We start from the raw sequence: 16,550 nt of genomic DNA, 5'->3' as shown, positions 1-16,550 counted from the left end.
TTGGCCAGGCTGGTCTTGAACTCCTGACCTCAGGTGATCTGCCCGCCTTGGCCTCCCAAAGTGCTGGGATTACAGGCACGAGCCACCGCACCCGGCATTATTTAAACTTAAAATACACAGGCTGAGAGTTCTGAAATATTCGGTTTCTGCAACTTTGCTCGACAAAACAAGGCTCTCTCAATGACCAATCTCACAAGATTTCTGCAAGGGGTAAAGTATGATAATGTTCTCTTCTATAAAAACATTTTTTGTTTTTGTGAATATAAAATGTTTTTACAAATCCAAAACAGCACCACAAAGCAAAGGATCTAAAGTATGTGGCTGGGGATAGCAGGCAGTTACTGTGCCGCGGGCTGGTCTTGGAAGATGATTATAGCTGAAGCCCCACAGCACTGGCAGTTGTGCCTCCTGGTATCACCACTCCATTCTCCCACTGCAGCTGCTGATCAATGGGCTCACACACCAGGCTCAATGGAGACAAATAATTAGTCTGACTTACCTTTCAAAGGAGAACTAATTTCTTCAAGGGCTGGCTTTTGTCCCCCAGCCAACCTGTCAAATCTATCTTCTCCTGGTGACCCGGGTGCACAGCACATGAATACACTGTGCTGGCTAAATTTAGACTTTGAGAGCCTTTCTAACCTGTCATTTCACTCCACAGAAAAGCAGATCAGCTTCTTCGGTGAAAATAATACTGCCAACCCAATCAATGTGGAGAGATGAGGCAAAGCCCCAAGGCCACTCAAGGGTCCTCTCAAAATTGCCCTGCAGCTCCAGGAAAAATTCTGTTCACACATCCTGGGCATATGAACAGGGAGTCTCCTTTTCAAAACTTTTAGGGAAAGCAGTGTACCATTTTACTTAATCACCTAATTCTTCTGTTTCAGAAAATCCTATAGAGTCCTTACTACACCTATAAAACCCTTACCAAAAATGGGCCGGCACGGTGGCTCAAGCCTGTAATCCTAACACTTTTGAGAGGCCAAGGCTGTGGAGTCCAGAAGTTCAAGACCAGACTGGATGACATGGTGAAACCCTGTCTCTACAAAAAAATACAAAAATTAGCCGGGCATGGTGGTGCACACCTGTAGTCCCAACTACTCTGGAGGCTGAGGTGGGAGGATTGCTTGAGTCTGGGAGGCAGAGGTTGCAGTGAGCTGAGATTGGGCCACTGTACTCCAGCCTGGTTGACAGAGTGAGACACTGTCTCCAAAGGGAAAAAAAAAAAAAGAAGAAAATGATCTTTGGAAACCAGGATGTGGTCTCAGCTCTACCTCTAACTATGTGCAAATTATTTTGCATTTTTGTACCTTGGTCCTCTCTTTTTTTTCTTTTTGAGATAGGGTCTTGCTCTGTTGCCCAGGCTGGAATGCAGTGGTATGATTACAATTCACTGCAGCCTCAACCTCCCAGGCTCAAGTGATCATCTCATCTCAGCCACCTGACTAGCTAGGACTGCAGGCATGTGCCACTATTCCTGGCTAATTTACTTATTTATTTATTTGAAATGGAATTTTGCTCTTGTTGCCCAGGCTGGAGTGCAATGGCACGATCTTGGCTCACTGCAACCTCTGCCTCCCGGGTTCCAGCGATTCTCCTGCCTCAGCCTCCCAAGTAGCTGGGATTATAGGCACCTGCCACCACGCCTGGCTAATTTTTGTATTTTTTATAGAGAGAGGGTTTCACCATGGTGGTCAGGATGGTCTTGATCTCTTGGCCTCATGATCCACCCGCCTCAGCCTCCCAAAGTGCTGGGATTATAGGCGTGAGCCACCGTGCCTGGCCACAATTTTTACATTTATTAGAAGGAGGCATGGGTTAAACATTTTTCAGAAGAAACATCTTTGGTGCCTCTGCTACCACCCCCAGGCTGGCATGAACTGTGGAAACCTGGCATTCCAAGGAGACCCTTATCTCCAGAATATAATACCCAGTCTGCTCTGTCTATAATCAAGCCCTAATGATCCCTATGGGAATCTGGACACCCTGAATCATACAACTGAAAGACCTTTGAAAGATCACCTCTGTCTCCTTCTCACCTCACACAGGAACCCCTTCTGTATTATCTGAGATACACAGTTTTCCAGATTCTGAGTGAATATTCCCAGGAACAGGGAGTAACAGGGTCTGGAACTCCTGACCTCAGGTGATCCACCTGCCTCGGCCTCTCAAATGCTGGGATTACAGGCATGAGCCATTGCAGTCAGCTGGTTCCCTCATCTTTAAAATGATGAAATCTCATTAAGTTGTCATGAGGATTAAATGAGTCAATTTAGGTAAAGTGTTTGGCTCACAGTACATGCTACATACATGTTAGCTGCTGCTGCTGCTATTACTACTATTATTCTAGCTTACCCAGCTATCCGACCTCAGGCAAGTTCACTTCTCTGAGCCTCATTTCGGTTTTCTGGCATGAAAAGTGAAGGACACAGCAGCCGTGCAGGAGTTCTGCAGGAGGAAGTGAGGTGAAATACTTTGAGCATTCAGCTCACTGCCTGGCACAATGAGGTACGCAGAAATGTTGATTCCCTGTCTCTGTATTCCTCTCCTTATTGAAAATCTCTCTTATTATAGATAGGACTCATTTCTCTCTCTCTTTTTTTTTTTAAAGAATGATTAGGCCGGGCTCAGTGGCTCACGCCTATAATCCCAGCACTTTGGGAGGGTGAGGCAGATGGATTGCCTGAGGTCAGGAGTTCAAGACCAGCCTGGCCAACATGGTGAAACCCCACCTCTACTAAAAATACAAAAATTAGGCGGGTGTGATGGCAGGCACCTGTAGTCCCAGCTACTCGGGAGGTTGAGAGAGAATTGCTTGAACCCAGGAGGCAGAGGCTGCAGTGAGCTGGGATTGTGCCACTACACTCCAGTCTGGGTGACAGAGCAAGACTGCATCTCACCACCACCACCACCACCACCACCACCACCAACAACAACAACAAAATATATATATATATTTACACATATATGATTAAAACTCAGCAGAATCACTTGGGATTGAAATTGTTCTCAAACATTTATTGAACTTTTATCATGTGGCAATTTCTTCTCAGGTCTTGGCTTTAAAGTGTTAAGACAGACAGAGAGGGTCTTTATTGTCAGAGAGCTTGTGGGTTAGTGAGAATGAATCAGAAGACACTTCCGTTCCTGCTCTGCCTTGGAGCTGAAACTTCATTCCAAATAAAAGCTATCTTTTATTGGGATTATCACAAGTAAGCCTCACAACTCCACCAAGAAGCACTTCTTACTATCTGCATTAATCTACTCTAAGTCATTTACTGGCAGCAAGTGGCTGAGCTGGGATTTGAGTTGAACCCTATTCTGAAGTTTTTGCTCTTAACCACTGTGCTATACTGCCTTGGGTTCAAAGTCTTGCAGCAAAAGAAGCACTGGAAAAAAGGAATGGCAGACGAGAAACCCTGACTCCCTAAAGCACATCTGGTGGTGTCTGGAACAACAGCCATGGCCAGTGCAGTCCATGATGAGGGCTTAATGCTTGTAATGTGAAAAGCAACCCAGTGGATTTAGATGCTATCTTCTTTCAGCACCCCCTTAAGTTACACTAAGGCACTGGGAGGGAGAGAGAATTTATGAGAATGGCAGGACTGAGGCCCTCTTGGAAGGAGGTTCTGAAAAAAGTCACTGTAACCTGATCAGAATACCAAAACCACCCAGCATCAGAGCCCACTGCTTTATGTTCCATTAGCACCAGGTGGTCACTTCTTCAGTGGCAGCAGAGAGAAGCCAGGCTTCTCTGGCCAGAGCCTTGCATTTGCAATGCCCCTTGGTTCCTAGGGGTGCTGTAAGTTCCTTGCCAGTATTGACTGATGGCAGTGGGGAGAGGACAGATCAGGACTTTACATGCCCACTTGACAGAAAGGGAAAATGAAGCACAAAAAAAGGTGTGGATTACACAAGAAACATGGGTTCTGAAATTAAAGGTTCCTCCTGAGGATATTTTAGCCTGGCAAGCTTACCACCTTTCGGCATCACAATTCTAACTGTTCTGGTGAACGTACAAAAGAAGCAAATTAAACCTTTTAAGGTGATACGGGCCGGGTGCGTTGGCTCAAGCCTGTAATCCCAGCACTTTGGGAGGCCGAGACGGGCGGATCACGAGGTCAGGAGATCGAGACCATCCTGGCTAACCTGGTGAAACCCCATCTCTACTAAAATATACAAAAAAACTAGCCGGGCGAGGTGGTGGGCGCCTGTAGTCCCAGCTACTCGGGAGGCTGAGGCAGGAGAATGGCGTAAACCTGGGAAGCGGAGCTTGCAGTGAGCTGCGATCCGGCCACTGCACTCCAGCCTGGGCAACAGAGCGAGACTCCGTTTCAAAAAAAAAAAAGGTGATACGGAGGGGAATGTAGGACCAGTGTAATAACATCTGCTGCTAGGAATTCCAGGTGAGCTTCTGGATGGTCTGGAGGTGTCTCCATCTCTGGAGTTTAAAGACCCCTAGTGTTTGGGAACCAATTTTCAGGAGTTCACCAGCAAGTGAAGTGAACAGGCTTACTCAGACTGGACACAATTTTCCTAAGATGTTTTCTTCTCAAATATTCCTGAACTCACAAGAGCCTTCCATACTGTCTAGTAGCAACTAGAAATAGTGTTATTAGCAATTTGACAAAAGCGGAAGCTAGAAAATCTAAATCCAATGAACAGAATGGCTGTTTTTCTTCCTGAAGAATAAGAGCAGCAGATCCTAATAATCCAGGCTAGCAACAAGGAATGGCTTTGTTCTTATCCCCAGCTCTTAGAGGCTGGTAAGGGTCTGCTCCATGCCCACAGCCCTGGTCTGGCCTGTCCAGAATAGTGGGAAGTACACAGGTAGGTGGGTGTGAATCTCACCTTTCCCACCAATAGGGTCCAGTTGCCTCCTTCCTGGAGAGGCAACAGACCAGAGCAGGGGTGATTCTTTTACCTGCTGAACTCAAGTAGAACTAACTTAGAGATGGAGGGAAGTGGGTGTGGGTAGAACAAGAGAGGCAGTGTTCCACACTTGGCAGACTGAGTTGTTTACCCCTGAGAGTCGCTCAGTATAATCATTTCAGATAATGAAGAGGGCTTGTATTGCAGGGTCAGAGGACCTGGATTCTGGTTCTGTTTCTAGTCACTTGCTTGCTGTGTGATTTCAGACAAAAGATCTGGTCTCTCTGAATCAGCTGTATCAACTAACTTAAGGGTAGTGGCAATAGTTTTCCCTCATAAATAGATATGCAGATAAAATAGACCCTCAATACAGATGTCATCTGAATCCATCCTGATCAATTGCCAGCTCTCACGAGGTTGTGATGTAAGTTAATGTCCAGCACGTTTAGAGCACCTAGCACAGGGGAGGGGAGGTGCTTGTTATTTTCCACTCTCACTGACCTCAGAATCCCACCTTTCCCCTCTCTGACTTCCCTCCCAGGGTACAGGAAAGGTCTGGGTTTGTTTTCTGGGCTCTGCCTGGCGGGCTAGTTGCTTAGGACAGAAAGCATTTCTGTAGCCTCGCTTCCTCCCAGTTGGTGGAACAGCCACTGTCCACTCTGGTTTACAGCCCATTTATGGTGGGGTACCCTGGTCACTTGGTGTTTGTGTAGTGTTTAATCATTAGGAGGCGGCCAGTTCTAATACTGTGAGCCACAGGGCATCTATGAATAAGTCAGCTATTTGCCTCAGCCTATCAGAGTCTGTTTTTGGAAGTCTTCTCTCCAAGAACACAAGGCTGACCCCTGACACAGAAGCTTCCAGGGGCGCTGGGGTAGGTACTTCTGAAGGACACAGTGAGACACAGCTATGGGAGGCGGCTATTACAGTGGCTTTGAGTATCAGAGTGGAGCACCTACTGGCCTAGAAAAAAAGTGGTTGGCCTTCAAAGATAGGATTTCCCAGAGAACAAAACTTCTCAGGCTCAGTCTCTTTTCTCCATCCCTCCCGCACATTCTATCTTCCTTTCCACCAAACCTGGACTGCTGTTTCTCTTCTTCACCACCTGTAACTCCCACCTGTTTCCCAAGGTCCAGCTAAAAGCCTATCACCTCCAGGAAGCCTTCCGTCTGACCCATGCTACAGTGCTCTCGTTCTGCCCTCTCGAATCTGAATGCACTGACATCTCCTTGACTGCACTGTCCCTTCCTTTAGTTGCTCATGACCTGATTTTTGAGATATAGAGAGGGCTTTGGGATCTTTGAAAAAGGCTCTACTCCAGGCCCCTGTGTCCCCAAAGCACCTCTTACACAAGTAGTCCCCAGCAAGTATTATGCCTGATGAAAGGTGGTAGGGACTGAATTCCCCTTCCCACGCCCCAAATTCATGTTGAAATCTAGCCCCCAATACGGTAGTGTTTAGAGGTGGAGTCTTTGGGAGGTGATTAGCCATGAAGACAGAGCCCTTGTGAGTGAGCTGAGTGCCTAATAAAAAGGATCCCAGAGACCTAGCTTGCCCTCTTTCTGCCATGTGAACGTACAAGCAGAAGTCAGAATTTCTGCAACCCAGAAGAGGGCCTTCATCAGAACTTGACCATGTCGGTATCCTGACCTCGAACTTCCAGCTTCCAGAACTGTGAGAAAGAAGTGCCTGTTGCTTATTGCCACACAATGTTTGCTACTTTGTCACAGCAGCCTGAATGGATTAAAACAGGTGGGACAGCCATACCCCCACATCATCTCAGGGAGGCTTGCCCTAATGTTTATTGAAGACCTGCTCTGTGTCACCCACTGTGCTAAGGGCTGAGATAGTCCTGAGAGTGAGAAAAACAACAGTGTGCATAGTGAAAAAACCAAGGCCTCTGGATGGAGAGAGATAATTCATCCATCTAAAACTGGAGTTCATTTCAATAAGCGCTGAATGAGTGCCTACTATGTGGCAGACACCATATTTTTGGGTCCTGGAAACCCAGTGATAAATAAGATAATCCCTGTCTTGAGGCCAAGCAACAGGGAAAATAGGAAAAAAAAAGGTCAAGATTGGTTAGACTTAAAATAAAGGATTGCACAGGGTCCTTTGGGAGCCCTGAGGAAGGGACTTAACTAAGCCTGAGATGCCTAGGAGTGGGCACTGGAGCTGAATGCAGAAAGAGGATGTGTTAGCCTGGCAAAGAAGGGTCGGGAGAGGGCATTCCAGGGGGCAAAGGCACAGAGGTTTACAACACCTCGGAGCATGCTAGAGACTGCCAAGTGTTTGGTGCAGCTGGCTTAGATGTTGGGGATGAGGCGGGTGTGATAGCAGGGGCCAAGGCTGGAGGATCATCTCTGAGGTTTGTGCTTTATCCTGTATGTGACACAGAGCCACAGAGGTTTTTCAGCAGGCAGGTGGGACACAGGGTCAGATCTGCATTTCAGGAGGATCACTGTGGCTGTGCTGGGGATGACGTGCTGGGTAACAGGACGGGCACAGCAGGACAGTGGCAGTGAGAGCAGAGAGACAGTGCCAGGAACCGCAGCACATGAGGACGTGCTACACAGCAGTGGATGAGGGAGGGAGAGGAAGCATTCGTCCCAGCTCTCCAGTGGAGCTCAAACCTGAAGTCTCTGAGCTGACCTCTGTGGCACCAGAGAGGCTGGGTCATTAGCATGACAAGTGCTGCTTGTGTACAGAGGCCTCCCTAGCTGACTTCCTGCAGGGACATTCAAGGCCAGGGCTCCCATTAGCTACCCCAGCTTGCTGGCTTTGCTCACTACCCCTTTATTCCAGATCATTAAGAACGCAGCCCTCTGGGAGGTTTCCTTGGGCCCTTTGTTTAAACTGAGAAGCAAGTACATTTAATTGCCTCAGCTAGACACCCTGCTTTACTCTCCCCACACCACCCTCCACACCCCTTCCTGGTCAGTACCCCAGGCCCTCCCCCAGGCAGCTTCATCCCACAGCTTGTGGCCTGAAACATAATAAGTGCATGCTCTGAGGCCCTCCTCAAATTATGGTTCTGATCTTTACTTCCAAAAGCAGAGCTGGAATTATAGCTTGGCTCTATGAGAAGTTCAAATCCACAGGGTCATAAACCCTTTCATGTTCTGTTTCAAGATCTTTGCTGGGGATTTTAACAGGTTTGCACCTCTGATGTTGTTACACAGTGGTTAGTCTGCCAGTTCCAAAGATTGAGACCTCCTGCCAGGATGTGGAGCGTGTTAACTACTTCAGGTTTTGCCAGTTATCCATCGGGGTCTCAGGTCTTAAATATCTTCTGCCTTTTATTCATTGCCAGAGTTCCCAAAGGACAGAAGAAGCCAGGGAATAAGAACTGAGTGAGACCTCCCAAAGCAGATCACAAAGAGCAGGGGACATTGCACCAAGGAGGTGACACAGGCCAGTGGCCACAGTGCTGGACCTGGGACTGAGAGAATCCACATGTATATCCTGGCAGATTTATGCATTTTGGCCTTTCTGTGCCTCACTTTCTTCATCTGTGAAATCAGCATTCTGATCATGACTAAATAAAAATTGCTGCCATTGATCAATGGCACTGACTGGGCCAGGCACTGTGCTAACCTCGTGCATGGCACTGTCTCATTTAATCTTAACAGCAGCCCGATGAAGACATGGGGGCTCAGGATGGTTAACTGACCTCTGGGTAGCAGCAAAGTCAGCGTCTGAACTTGTAAGAGCATCACATAGGTTAAAATAATTTTTCCTGGCCTGGTGCGGTGGCTCACGCCTATAATCCCAGCACTTTGGGAGGCCGAGGCAGGTAGATCACCTGATGTTAGGAGTTTGAGACCAGCCCGGTCAACATGGTGAAACCCCATCTCTACTAAAAATACAAAAAATTAGCCCGGCATGGTGGCGGGTGCCTGTAATCCCAGCTACTGGGGAGGCTGAGGCAGGAGAATCGCTTGAATCCAGGAGGCTGAGGTTGCAGTGAGTGTACTTGTGCAAAGCTTCTGATGAAAGAGAAGACCTGGCATGTCCAGGGCACTGGATGAAGGCAGGAGTCGGGGAGGGAAAGTGTGATGAAGTGAGGCTGGAGAGGCGCGCAGGGACCAAGATTGTGCCATAGCACTCCAGCCTGGGTGACAAGAGTGAAACTCCATCCAAAAAACCCCCACATTTTTCCAAAGCAATAGTAGACTGGGTTAAACCATTCAGTCTCCCACAAGAAAAGTTCCTGAACATCAATAACCTCATTTTATCGAAGGCAATAGTAGACTGGGTTAAACCATTCAGTCTCCCACAAGAAAAGTTCCTGAACATCAATAACCTCATTTTATTGAAGGCAAGTTGGGCCATGGTTATCTCTCTTTGAGGACTGGCTGAGGACTGAGTGGGAGGGTTCACCACGTGCCACAACAGCAGGGTTGATTTATGCCAGCAATGAGTGGCTTACAGCCGACTGATGCCCCTTTCTAATGGGTCACAGCCCTGTTCTGATTATTGGCTAGTGCCCTATTCTGGTTGGTTGGCACCAGAAGCACATTAGTTTTAAACATTTTGCACATCAGCCCTGCATCACAGTGCCCGGCAGTCATTTATTCCTTCATGGTATATGTAATAAGCACCCTCTCTGGACAGGCACTGTGCTGGGAGAGGGGATTCACCTGCAAACAGAGCTGACCTAGCTTCTCACTTATTGATACTTACAGTCTAGCAGGAAAGACATAACAGGCAAATAAATAAAAATGAACACAAATGAAAGTAAGAGATGTCAAATAAACAGTTTCCAAAAAGAAACTAACAGGTGAAACTTTCTTTAGATCGAATGGTCGGTAGCAGCCTCTCTAAGTGGTGAAGTTTGAGTTGAGACCTGAAGGAAGAGAATGAGCCAGGCTTATAAGGAGAAAAGGAGAGGGGTGGGAAGCATAGTCTAGACAGAGGGGACAGTATGTGCAAAGCTTCTGACAAAAGAGAAGATCTGGCACGTCCAGGGGACTGGATGAAGTCAGGAGTCGGGAAGGCAAAGCGTGATGAGGTGAGGCTGGAGAGGCGCACAGGGGCCAGAACACACACCACCTCGGAGGCCATGGCAAGGAGTCTGGCATTTATTCTAGGTGCAATGGAAAGGCACTAAGGGAGTGTTTCAGGCGGGGGCAGAGGGGATCTGATGTATATGTTAAGATTACAATAGCTACCGGGGCAGCCTGGTGTCTCTGATACAACACTGGCTTTACAACCAGACAGCCCTGGGTTAGAATTCAAGCTCTGCCACTCTCTGCCTATGTAAGTCTGAGCAAGTCATATAACACTGAGCCAGGATTCCTTATTTGTGAAATGTGGTTAATTCCTGTTGTGGTGAGTCCTCTGGGACGTTAAAGCTAATACATAGAGTACCTAGGAGCCTAGGAGAATACCTAGAACATACCCAGTGCTCAGTGAATGAAAGTTGTTTTTGATGATGAAACTCAGACTAGAACCACAGATCCCAAACGGTCGAGAGTCCTATGGTGGAGTTTAAGCAGCCTCCCAAGGAACCTCTGTTTCTGGTGTACCCAGAGCTCTCGTGAGTTGCTACCACATTGACAATGGAAAAATGAGCCTATTCTCTCCACAGAACTCTTCCACAAGTTGGAGGGGCCCTGGAGGTCCACCATCATTTCCCCACACAGTGCTCCACTAGCTTCTGGTTAGTTGTAGGGCACCCAAAGTTGTTCCTGCACTTACCTTCTAGTGTCCACCTTTGCACCCTATAGGAGGTGACATGACAGACTCCCACCCAGACTACAATGGCCTGTGGTTCTGTTCACATCTTCTCTAGGGCTTCAAATACTGCATACTCATAGGTTGCCCACAAGCAATGTCCAGGCAACTCAAATAAGCGGCCAGGGAGAATTTTTTTCATGCCTTATTGTGCCAGTACAGAAACCGTAGGCTTCTGAGTCTCTCTCTCCAAACCTCAGGGTCAGCTAAAGGAAGAGGTACCAATAGAAATCCTCAAGTTGGAGGTTTGAGCCCACTGAGCCATGCAGCCACCTCATTTCCCTCTGACCCCATATAATCTCCACACAATCCTGCAACATCCCTCAAAATGTCAGGGTCTCTCTTCAGATCTCGTTTCAGGCAGTTTTACAGTACTGAGCACCACAGATTAATGAGGGAGATAAATCAAAGAGCACAGCGGATGAGGGAAAATAACAGGACTGCAGCTGAAACACATAAGGCCAGCCACTTCTTCCTGCATTACTGAGACGCAAAACAGCCACAGGGGTCTACAGCAGAGGCTGCTCCTAGAGGAGGCAATGGAAGACAGACTCTGAAGGTCAACTGGTGTGATCAACAAGACAATGGCAACTCTGAAGCCTCTGCTGGGGGTTCTGGCAATAAAACAGTTAAATGTCCTTAAGAGAAAAATATTATACTCGTAGCTTCAAGCATCCCTAAGATCTTCTTAAGTAAAGGACAGAATTCCCTCAGCAATAGCAGAGTTTGGCCTGAGCCTGAGCCACACTCTTGGGCATTCTTTTTGCTGAGCCTCCCAGATGGGGAAAATGATACATGGAAGGGGGACTGTCTTAAAGGTCAGAAATCCAGATGCAGTGGCCTTTGCAAGCACCTCAGTTAGTGCCAGGACCTAGGGGATGCTCACCTATTACTCACGTAGGTCTAAACAAGGTTCGCTTTTTGAAAGGATAACAACTGACTCTTTAAACAAAGAGGGACGCAACCACCATGATAAAAAGCAAAAGTTTTGTGGCCAGAGAGACTTTAATTCAAATTCTAACTTTTCCCCTTATAGCACTGTGGCTTTGGGGAAGAAATGTCACCTTTCTGAGCCTCATTTTCCTTATTTGTAAACCTATCCTTTCCTTGTGTAACTTACAATTCATTCCAAGTGCTGTTTTGTCCTTTGGCATGCTGGAGTACCATGCAAAGCCTGTCAACTGCATGAAAAATCACTGCATAGGCAAGTCCCTCCAAATGACCCGACATTGCCCATTCTCCAGGCTGACCACTGCCCTGCTCAGGACAGGCAGCAACCCCCGTTAGTGCTGATTTAGGGACCAAAGTACATCCAAGTCTGATTAAATCCTGAGTCAAAGCACCCAGCAAAATAAATACAATTCAGCTACTTGGAATTTTGTTATCTCAAGGAAAATAAGACTACAATTTCATGAGTGTCATCTCTGAATATAATTTTGGTGAAGCTCCAATTAGAACAAAATCCATTGCAATGTATAATAGCAGATTTGCTCCACAGCATCAGAAAAGTCCACTCTCCACTGCAGCTGTCCTCTTTGTACTTCTCCTTGGGAAGATTTCATTCTGGCTCTGCAGGCCCAGACATTCTTCTGTACCTACCATCAGCAACAACAGCTATCCACTTCTCTCAAATACTTCGAAGTGCATCACAGCTTAGCCTAAGCTTAGCTTTGAAGTACAGTGAGGATGGACACCTTAAGGCCTTCTCCTCTCTGGAAGACGTCTGCTGCCTGCAGAAGAGGGGGCCCCTTAGCATGCCAGCTACAAGAAGCCACTCAGCCTGCTGGAGTTGTACACATTAGAGGCCTTGGGCAAGAACCTCACTCCTAACTGAAATACCATCATATGAGACACATGTCCTCATTACCATCACAGACAAACAGTTCACAGAGTCCCTGCCCTGCATGGATGAGCTATACCCATGAGTCATTCTGTTAACTCTGCCCTTCAAGTAATAAACAAGAACACTGACTTACACGAGCTTGAGGACCTTAAAGCTCAGCCAGGCTGACCACACAAATGAACAAATGGAGGTGCAGAGAGGGGAAGCACCTTGCCCAAGGTAATTCACTGGTGGCAGAGCCAGGTATAGGACAAGGTCTTTCGGTTCCTACTGCACTCCTTCCCTTATTGCCTGGATTGCATTCATAATCATCACCAAATAAATAATGTGTGCTTTCATCAGAGTTACTTAGAGTTCCCTTTCCAAACCCACAGAGATGACCTTACTCCTGAAGGCTAGAGGACACAGAGTAGTCACTGGGCTACTAACAATCTCAATTTCCTCATTGGCAAAGTGACAGGGTTACAACTGATGATTCTGAACAAACCCAACCTTGACATTGAAAGCTTCTATTTGGTGTGAACTGGCTGAGGAGAGGCAACCTTGGGAAAACACATTTATATACAAAGTAACCTTGGATAGAAACACTGGTTCACTACAACTCTGGGTGTCACAGCTGTCCAGCATGACAAATGCAAAGGTTATAGTGAAACCAGGGACCCTTTTCCATAGGCCACTGTAAGTGCCTTATATTCTGGGCTTATTTCAATCAGAGCTTACGTTTCAATAACAGAAATCATTGCTAGGCTGATCTTTCTTTCTTTTTTTTTTTTTTTGAAAAGAGGTTTTTGCTCTTGCCACCCAGGCTAGAGTGTAATAGTGCGATCTTGGCTCACTGCAACCTCCACCTCCTGGTTCAAGTGATTCTCCTGTCTCAGCCTCCTGTGAAGCTGGGATTACAGGTGCCCGCCACCAAGCCTGGCTAATTTTTGTATTTTTAGCAGAGACGGGGTTTTGCCATGTTGGCCAGGCTAGCCTTGAACTCCTGACCTCAGGTGATATGCCCACCTCAGTCTCCCAAAGTGCTGGGATTACAGGCGTGAGCCACCACGCCTGGCCCTAGGCTGACCTTTCAACATGACAAAAGATACTTAGGGAAACAAAGCGAAAATCCCAAATGGATGATGAGATAAGCAGGACTACTGGACACTTGGGTAATGTTTCTAAAGGATCTTTCACATCATCACTGGCAGGAAAAGGAAATTGCCTGCATTTTATTAGGATAACAGCAAGTTCCCAGTATAGGACGATATGTAGTCCCCAGAGATGCTTCTGGTCTTCTCTACCCACAAGGCACATAGTCAAAGTCTCTATAGCACTTGGCACATCACGTTACAATGGCTTGTTTAGGTCTTTCTCCCTCTACTTGATTGTAAGCTTCTTGAGTACAGGGACTACATCCCACTCATCTTTGGATCCCAAGAGTCTGGCACGTAGTAGGTGCTCAGTAAATTCTAAACAATCACCAGCATTTTCTATGAGCCATTACATATTAAAACATGGTCCAAATACTTTGTTGAAATACAACTGACTCATAGCATTGAAAAAATTCCTTAACCAACTCAACTATTATGTTCCTTCATCTACCAAGAACACAATTACACCTGCTCACTCTTCCCCACCCAGAGGAGCTACCAGAAGCCATGTGATCAGACTGGGTGGCATAATGCCTGGCATCTGATAGGCATGCAGTAAATACATGATGAACTGCATGATAAGGCATTGGTTAAATAACAGGGGGAGGAGGAAACATCAAGCACAGGCACTCACTTGCACGTGATAAAAGCATGACAGTCATTAGTGCAGTGCACTACACCTTTTCTGTTCTCCTTGCAGGCACATGGTATAACTGTACTTCCCTTCACCTTTGAATTAAGTGTAGCCATGTGACTTCCTTTGGCCAAAAATGAGGAAAAGTTATGTGGGTCATTTCCAGACAGAAGCTTTAAGAAACTGCATGTGGTTCACCATGTTTTCTCCTTGCAATGAAGACTGTCAGTGCTCTAAATGGTAATTCCTCTGACACTCTGGATCCAGCGTGAGAATGATGTACAACATAGCCTTCCACTGACCTGTTAGGGCCAAATAGGGTTTTTTGAGAATTGTTATGCAGTATAACCTATGCTATCCTGACTCATACAAAAACGTTCACAGGTACCTAGATTAAAACACATGAAGTTATTTTCTGTTGCAGGGCACAGATATAGTCAGATTCTGATTCGGGGTTGGGGCCTATGCTTTGGGTTACCAGGGGAGTTGGCATAGAGAAAGGTGACCCATCTTGACCCTTCTCTTTGGCCTCTCATTCTTGCTTTCACATTGCTAGACATCTTTTCCTCCATACTCCGAACAATGATTAAGTTTAAAAAATCACCTTTAAACCACTGTTGAACAGTTACCATTTATAGAAAATGTACTTTAGGCTGGGTGCGATGGCTCATGTCTGTAATCTCAGCACTTTGGGAGGCCAAGTAGGTGGATCACCTGAGAGTTCGAGACCAGCCTGGCCAACATGGCAAAACCCCGTCTTTACCAAAAAAGCAAAAAAAAAACAAAAATTAGCTGGGCATGGTGATGTGCACCTGTAATTCTAGCTACTCAGGAGGCTGAGGCAGGAGAATCGCTTGAACCCGGGAGGCAGAGGTTGCAGTGAGCCGAGATCGTGCCACTGCACTCCAGCCTGGGCAACAGAGCAAGACTCCATCTCAAAAAAAAAAAAAAAATGTACTTCAGGGGCATGACTATACTCTCTCTGACCCTCAGGTGTGCTTTTACTATAGTGTAAAAAAGTTATGGAACAAAGTTATGAAGTTGGGCAACACTAGGGAATGGGAGAGTCTCATGAGGCCACCATATGGCTCTTTCCTTTTTAAAGTGAAAACACTGCATGCACAAGAATGGTACTCTGCAGACTACTCCTTCTCCTCTCTTTACAGTCCCCTGGTAGAATTCCTTTGTGGTTTAAGGTACAGATGGTTTACTTCCCATCAGCACTATCCCTTGTTCAGCACTTGGGGCTCCAGTCACTGATCCTGCAGGCAGTGGCACTAGCATAAAAGAGCCTCTTGGGCAAGACCAATGTAGTTATTATTACCCTGCTATTGAGGAAATAGGCCTTTGCCTCTAAGGCTCCTTTTATGAGCTTCAAAATGAAAATGACTTTCACTCTTTCTTACTTTGTTTCTAGTTGTTATACACAACTAGGAGAAGAGGAAAGAGGATGGAAAGAAACCAGTGAAGATCATTAATGCTGGCCGCTGTGCTAGAAGCATCTTCTTGTTCCAAGACAACGGGTGTAACTCTTGAACACAGGAATGAAAAATGCTCAGGGGCACTAATGGTATAACAGAAAGTTATAAGGCGGACAAAAGGAGAAGGCAAGGAAAATGAAAGAGGAAGAGAGGGGGAAGGGCTGGGAGTGAGAGGTAAAGAACAAGAGAGAGAGTCAGAGAGAGGTCAACTGATTGACCCTAGTAAGAAAAGGTGAAGACACAATAATATGAGAGAAGTCATGAAGGAAGGAGGGCAAAGCAAAGACAAGTTCATCCTCACTTGGCCCAGTAGGAAGCTCAATGCTGAACTACTGAAAAATGCAACCATGTGAGACCTTATGTTTCATCAATCCGTGTTCTCTATTTTTCCCTTTTGTTGCACATCATATTCAAACTTACATTTCCCCATGGTCCTAATGCTATACTCATTTATTTTATAATTGTTGTCTTATTATATGCAGTTATTATAAGCTGTTATAGAAATAAGAGGGGTTAATTATGAGCTAATTAATTAAATATAAAGAAAAGTGAGTTGCAAAGAGGTAGAGCCTAGATTACCCTAAGTAGCTTGCAGGACCTAAGAATTAGAGTATTTATCTGGGAGGCTGGGCACAGTGGCTCACACCTGTAATCCCAGCAGTCTGGGAGGCCGAGGCAGGCAGATTACTTGTGCTCAGGAGTTTGAGACCAGCCTGGGCAACATGGTGAAACCCTGTCTCTACAAAAATGCACAAATTAGCCGGGTGCAGTGGCATGCATCTGTAATCCCAGCTACTTGGGAGGCTGAGACAGGAAAATCACTTGAGCTGGGGCAGAGGTTGCAG

General features: G+C 46.4%; 2 protein-coding genes across 5 annotated transcripts in view; one reads left to right on the top strand and one right to left on the bottom strand.

Annotated features, from left to right (window-relative positions):
• LOC105508603 (transcription factor BTF3-like) overlaps positions 1–10,299 on the top strand; it is an 11,210-nt gene extending 911 nt beyond the window's left edge. Inside the window, exon 2 of the mRNA XM_011937492.1 lies at positions 10,288–10,299. Within this exon, the coding sequence (XP_011792882.1) occupies positions 10,288–10,290 (3 nt within the window). The 3' untranslated portion in view covers positions 10,291–10,299. The remainder of the gene's footprint in view (positions 1–10,287) is intronic.
• Positions 1–16,550, bottom strand: part of NAV2 (neuron navigator 2) — a 767,943-nt gene that overhangs the window by 114,408 nt on the left and 636,985 nt on the right. The gene's annotated exons all lie outside the window — the stretch shown is intronic.

This window comes from Colobus angolensis, unplaced genomic scaffold, assembly GCF_000951035.1.
Source record: "Colobus angolensis palliatus isolate OR3802 unplaced genomic scaffold, Cang.pa_1.0 Scaffold164, whole genome shotgun sequence".
Classification (NCBI taxonomy): domain Eukaryota; kingdom Metazoa; phylum Chordata; class Mammalia; order Primates; family Cercopithecidae; genus Colobus; species Colobus angolensis.
This window is presented reverse-complemented; position numbering and strand designations above follow the sequence as displayed.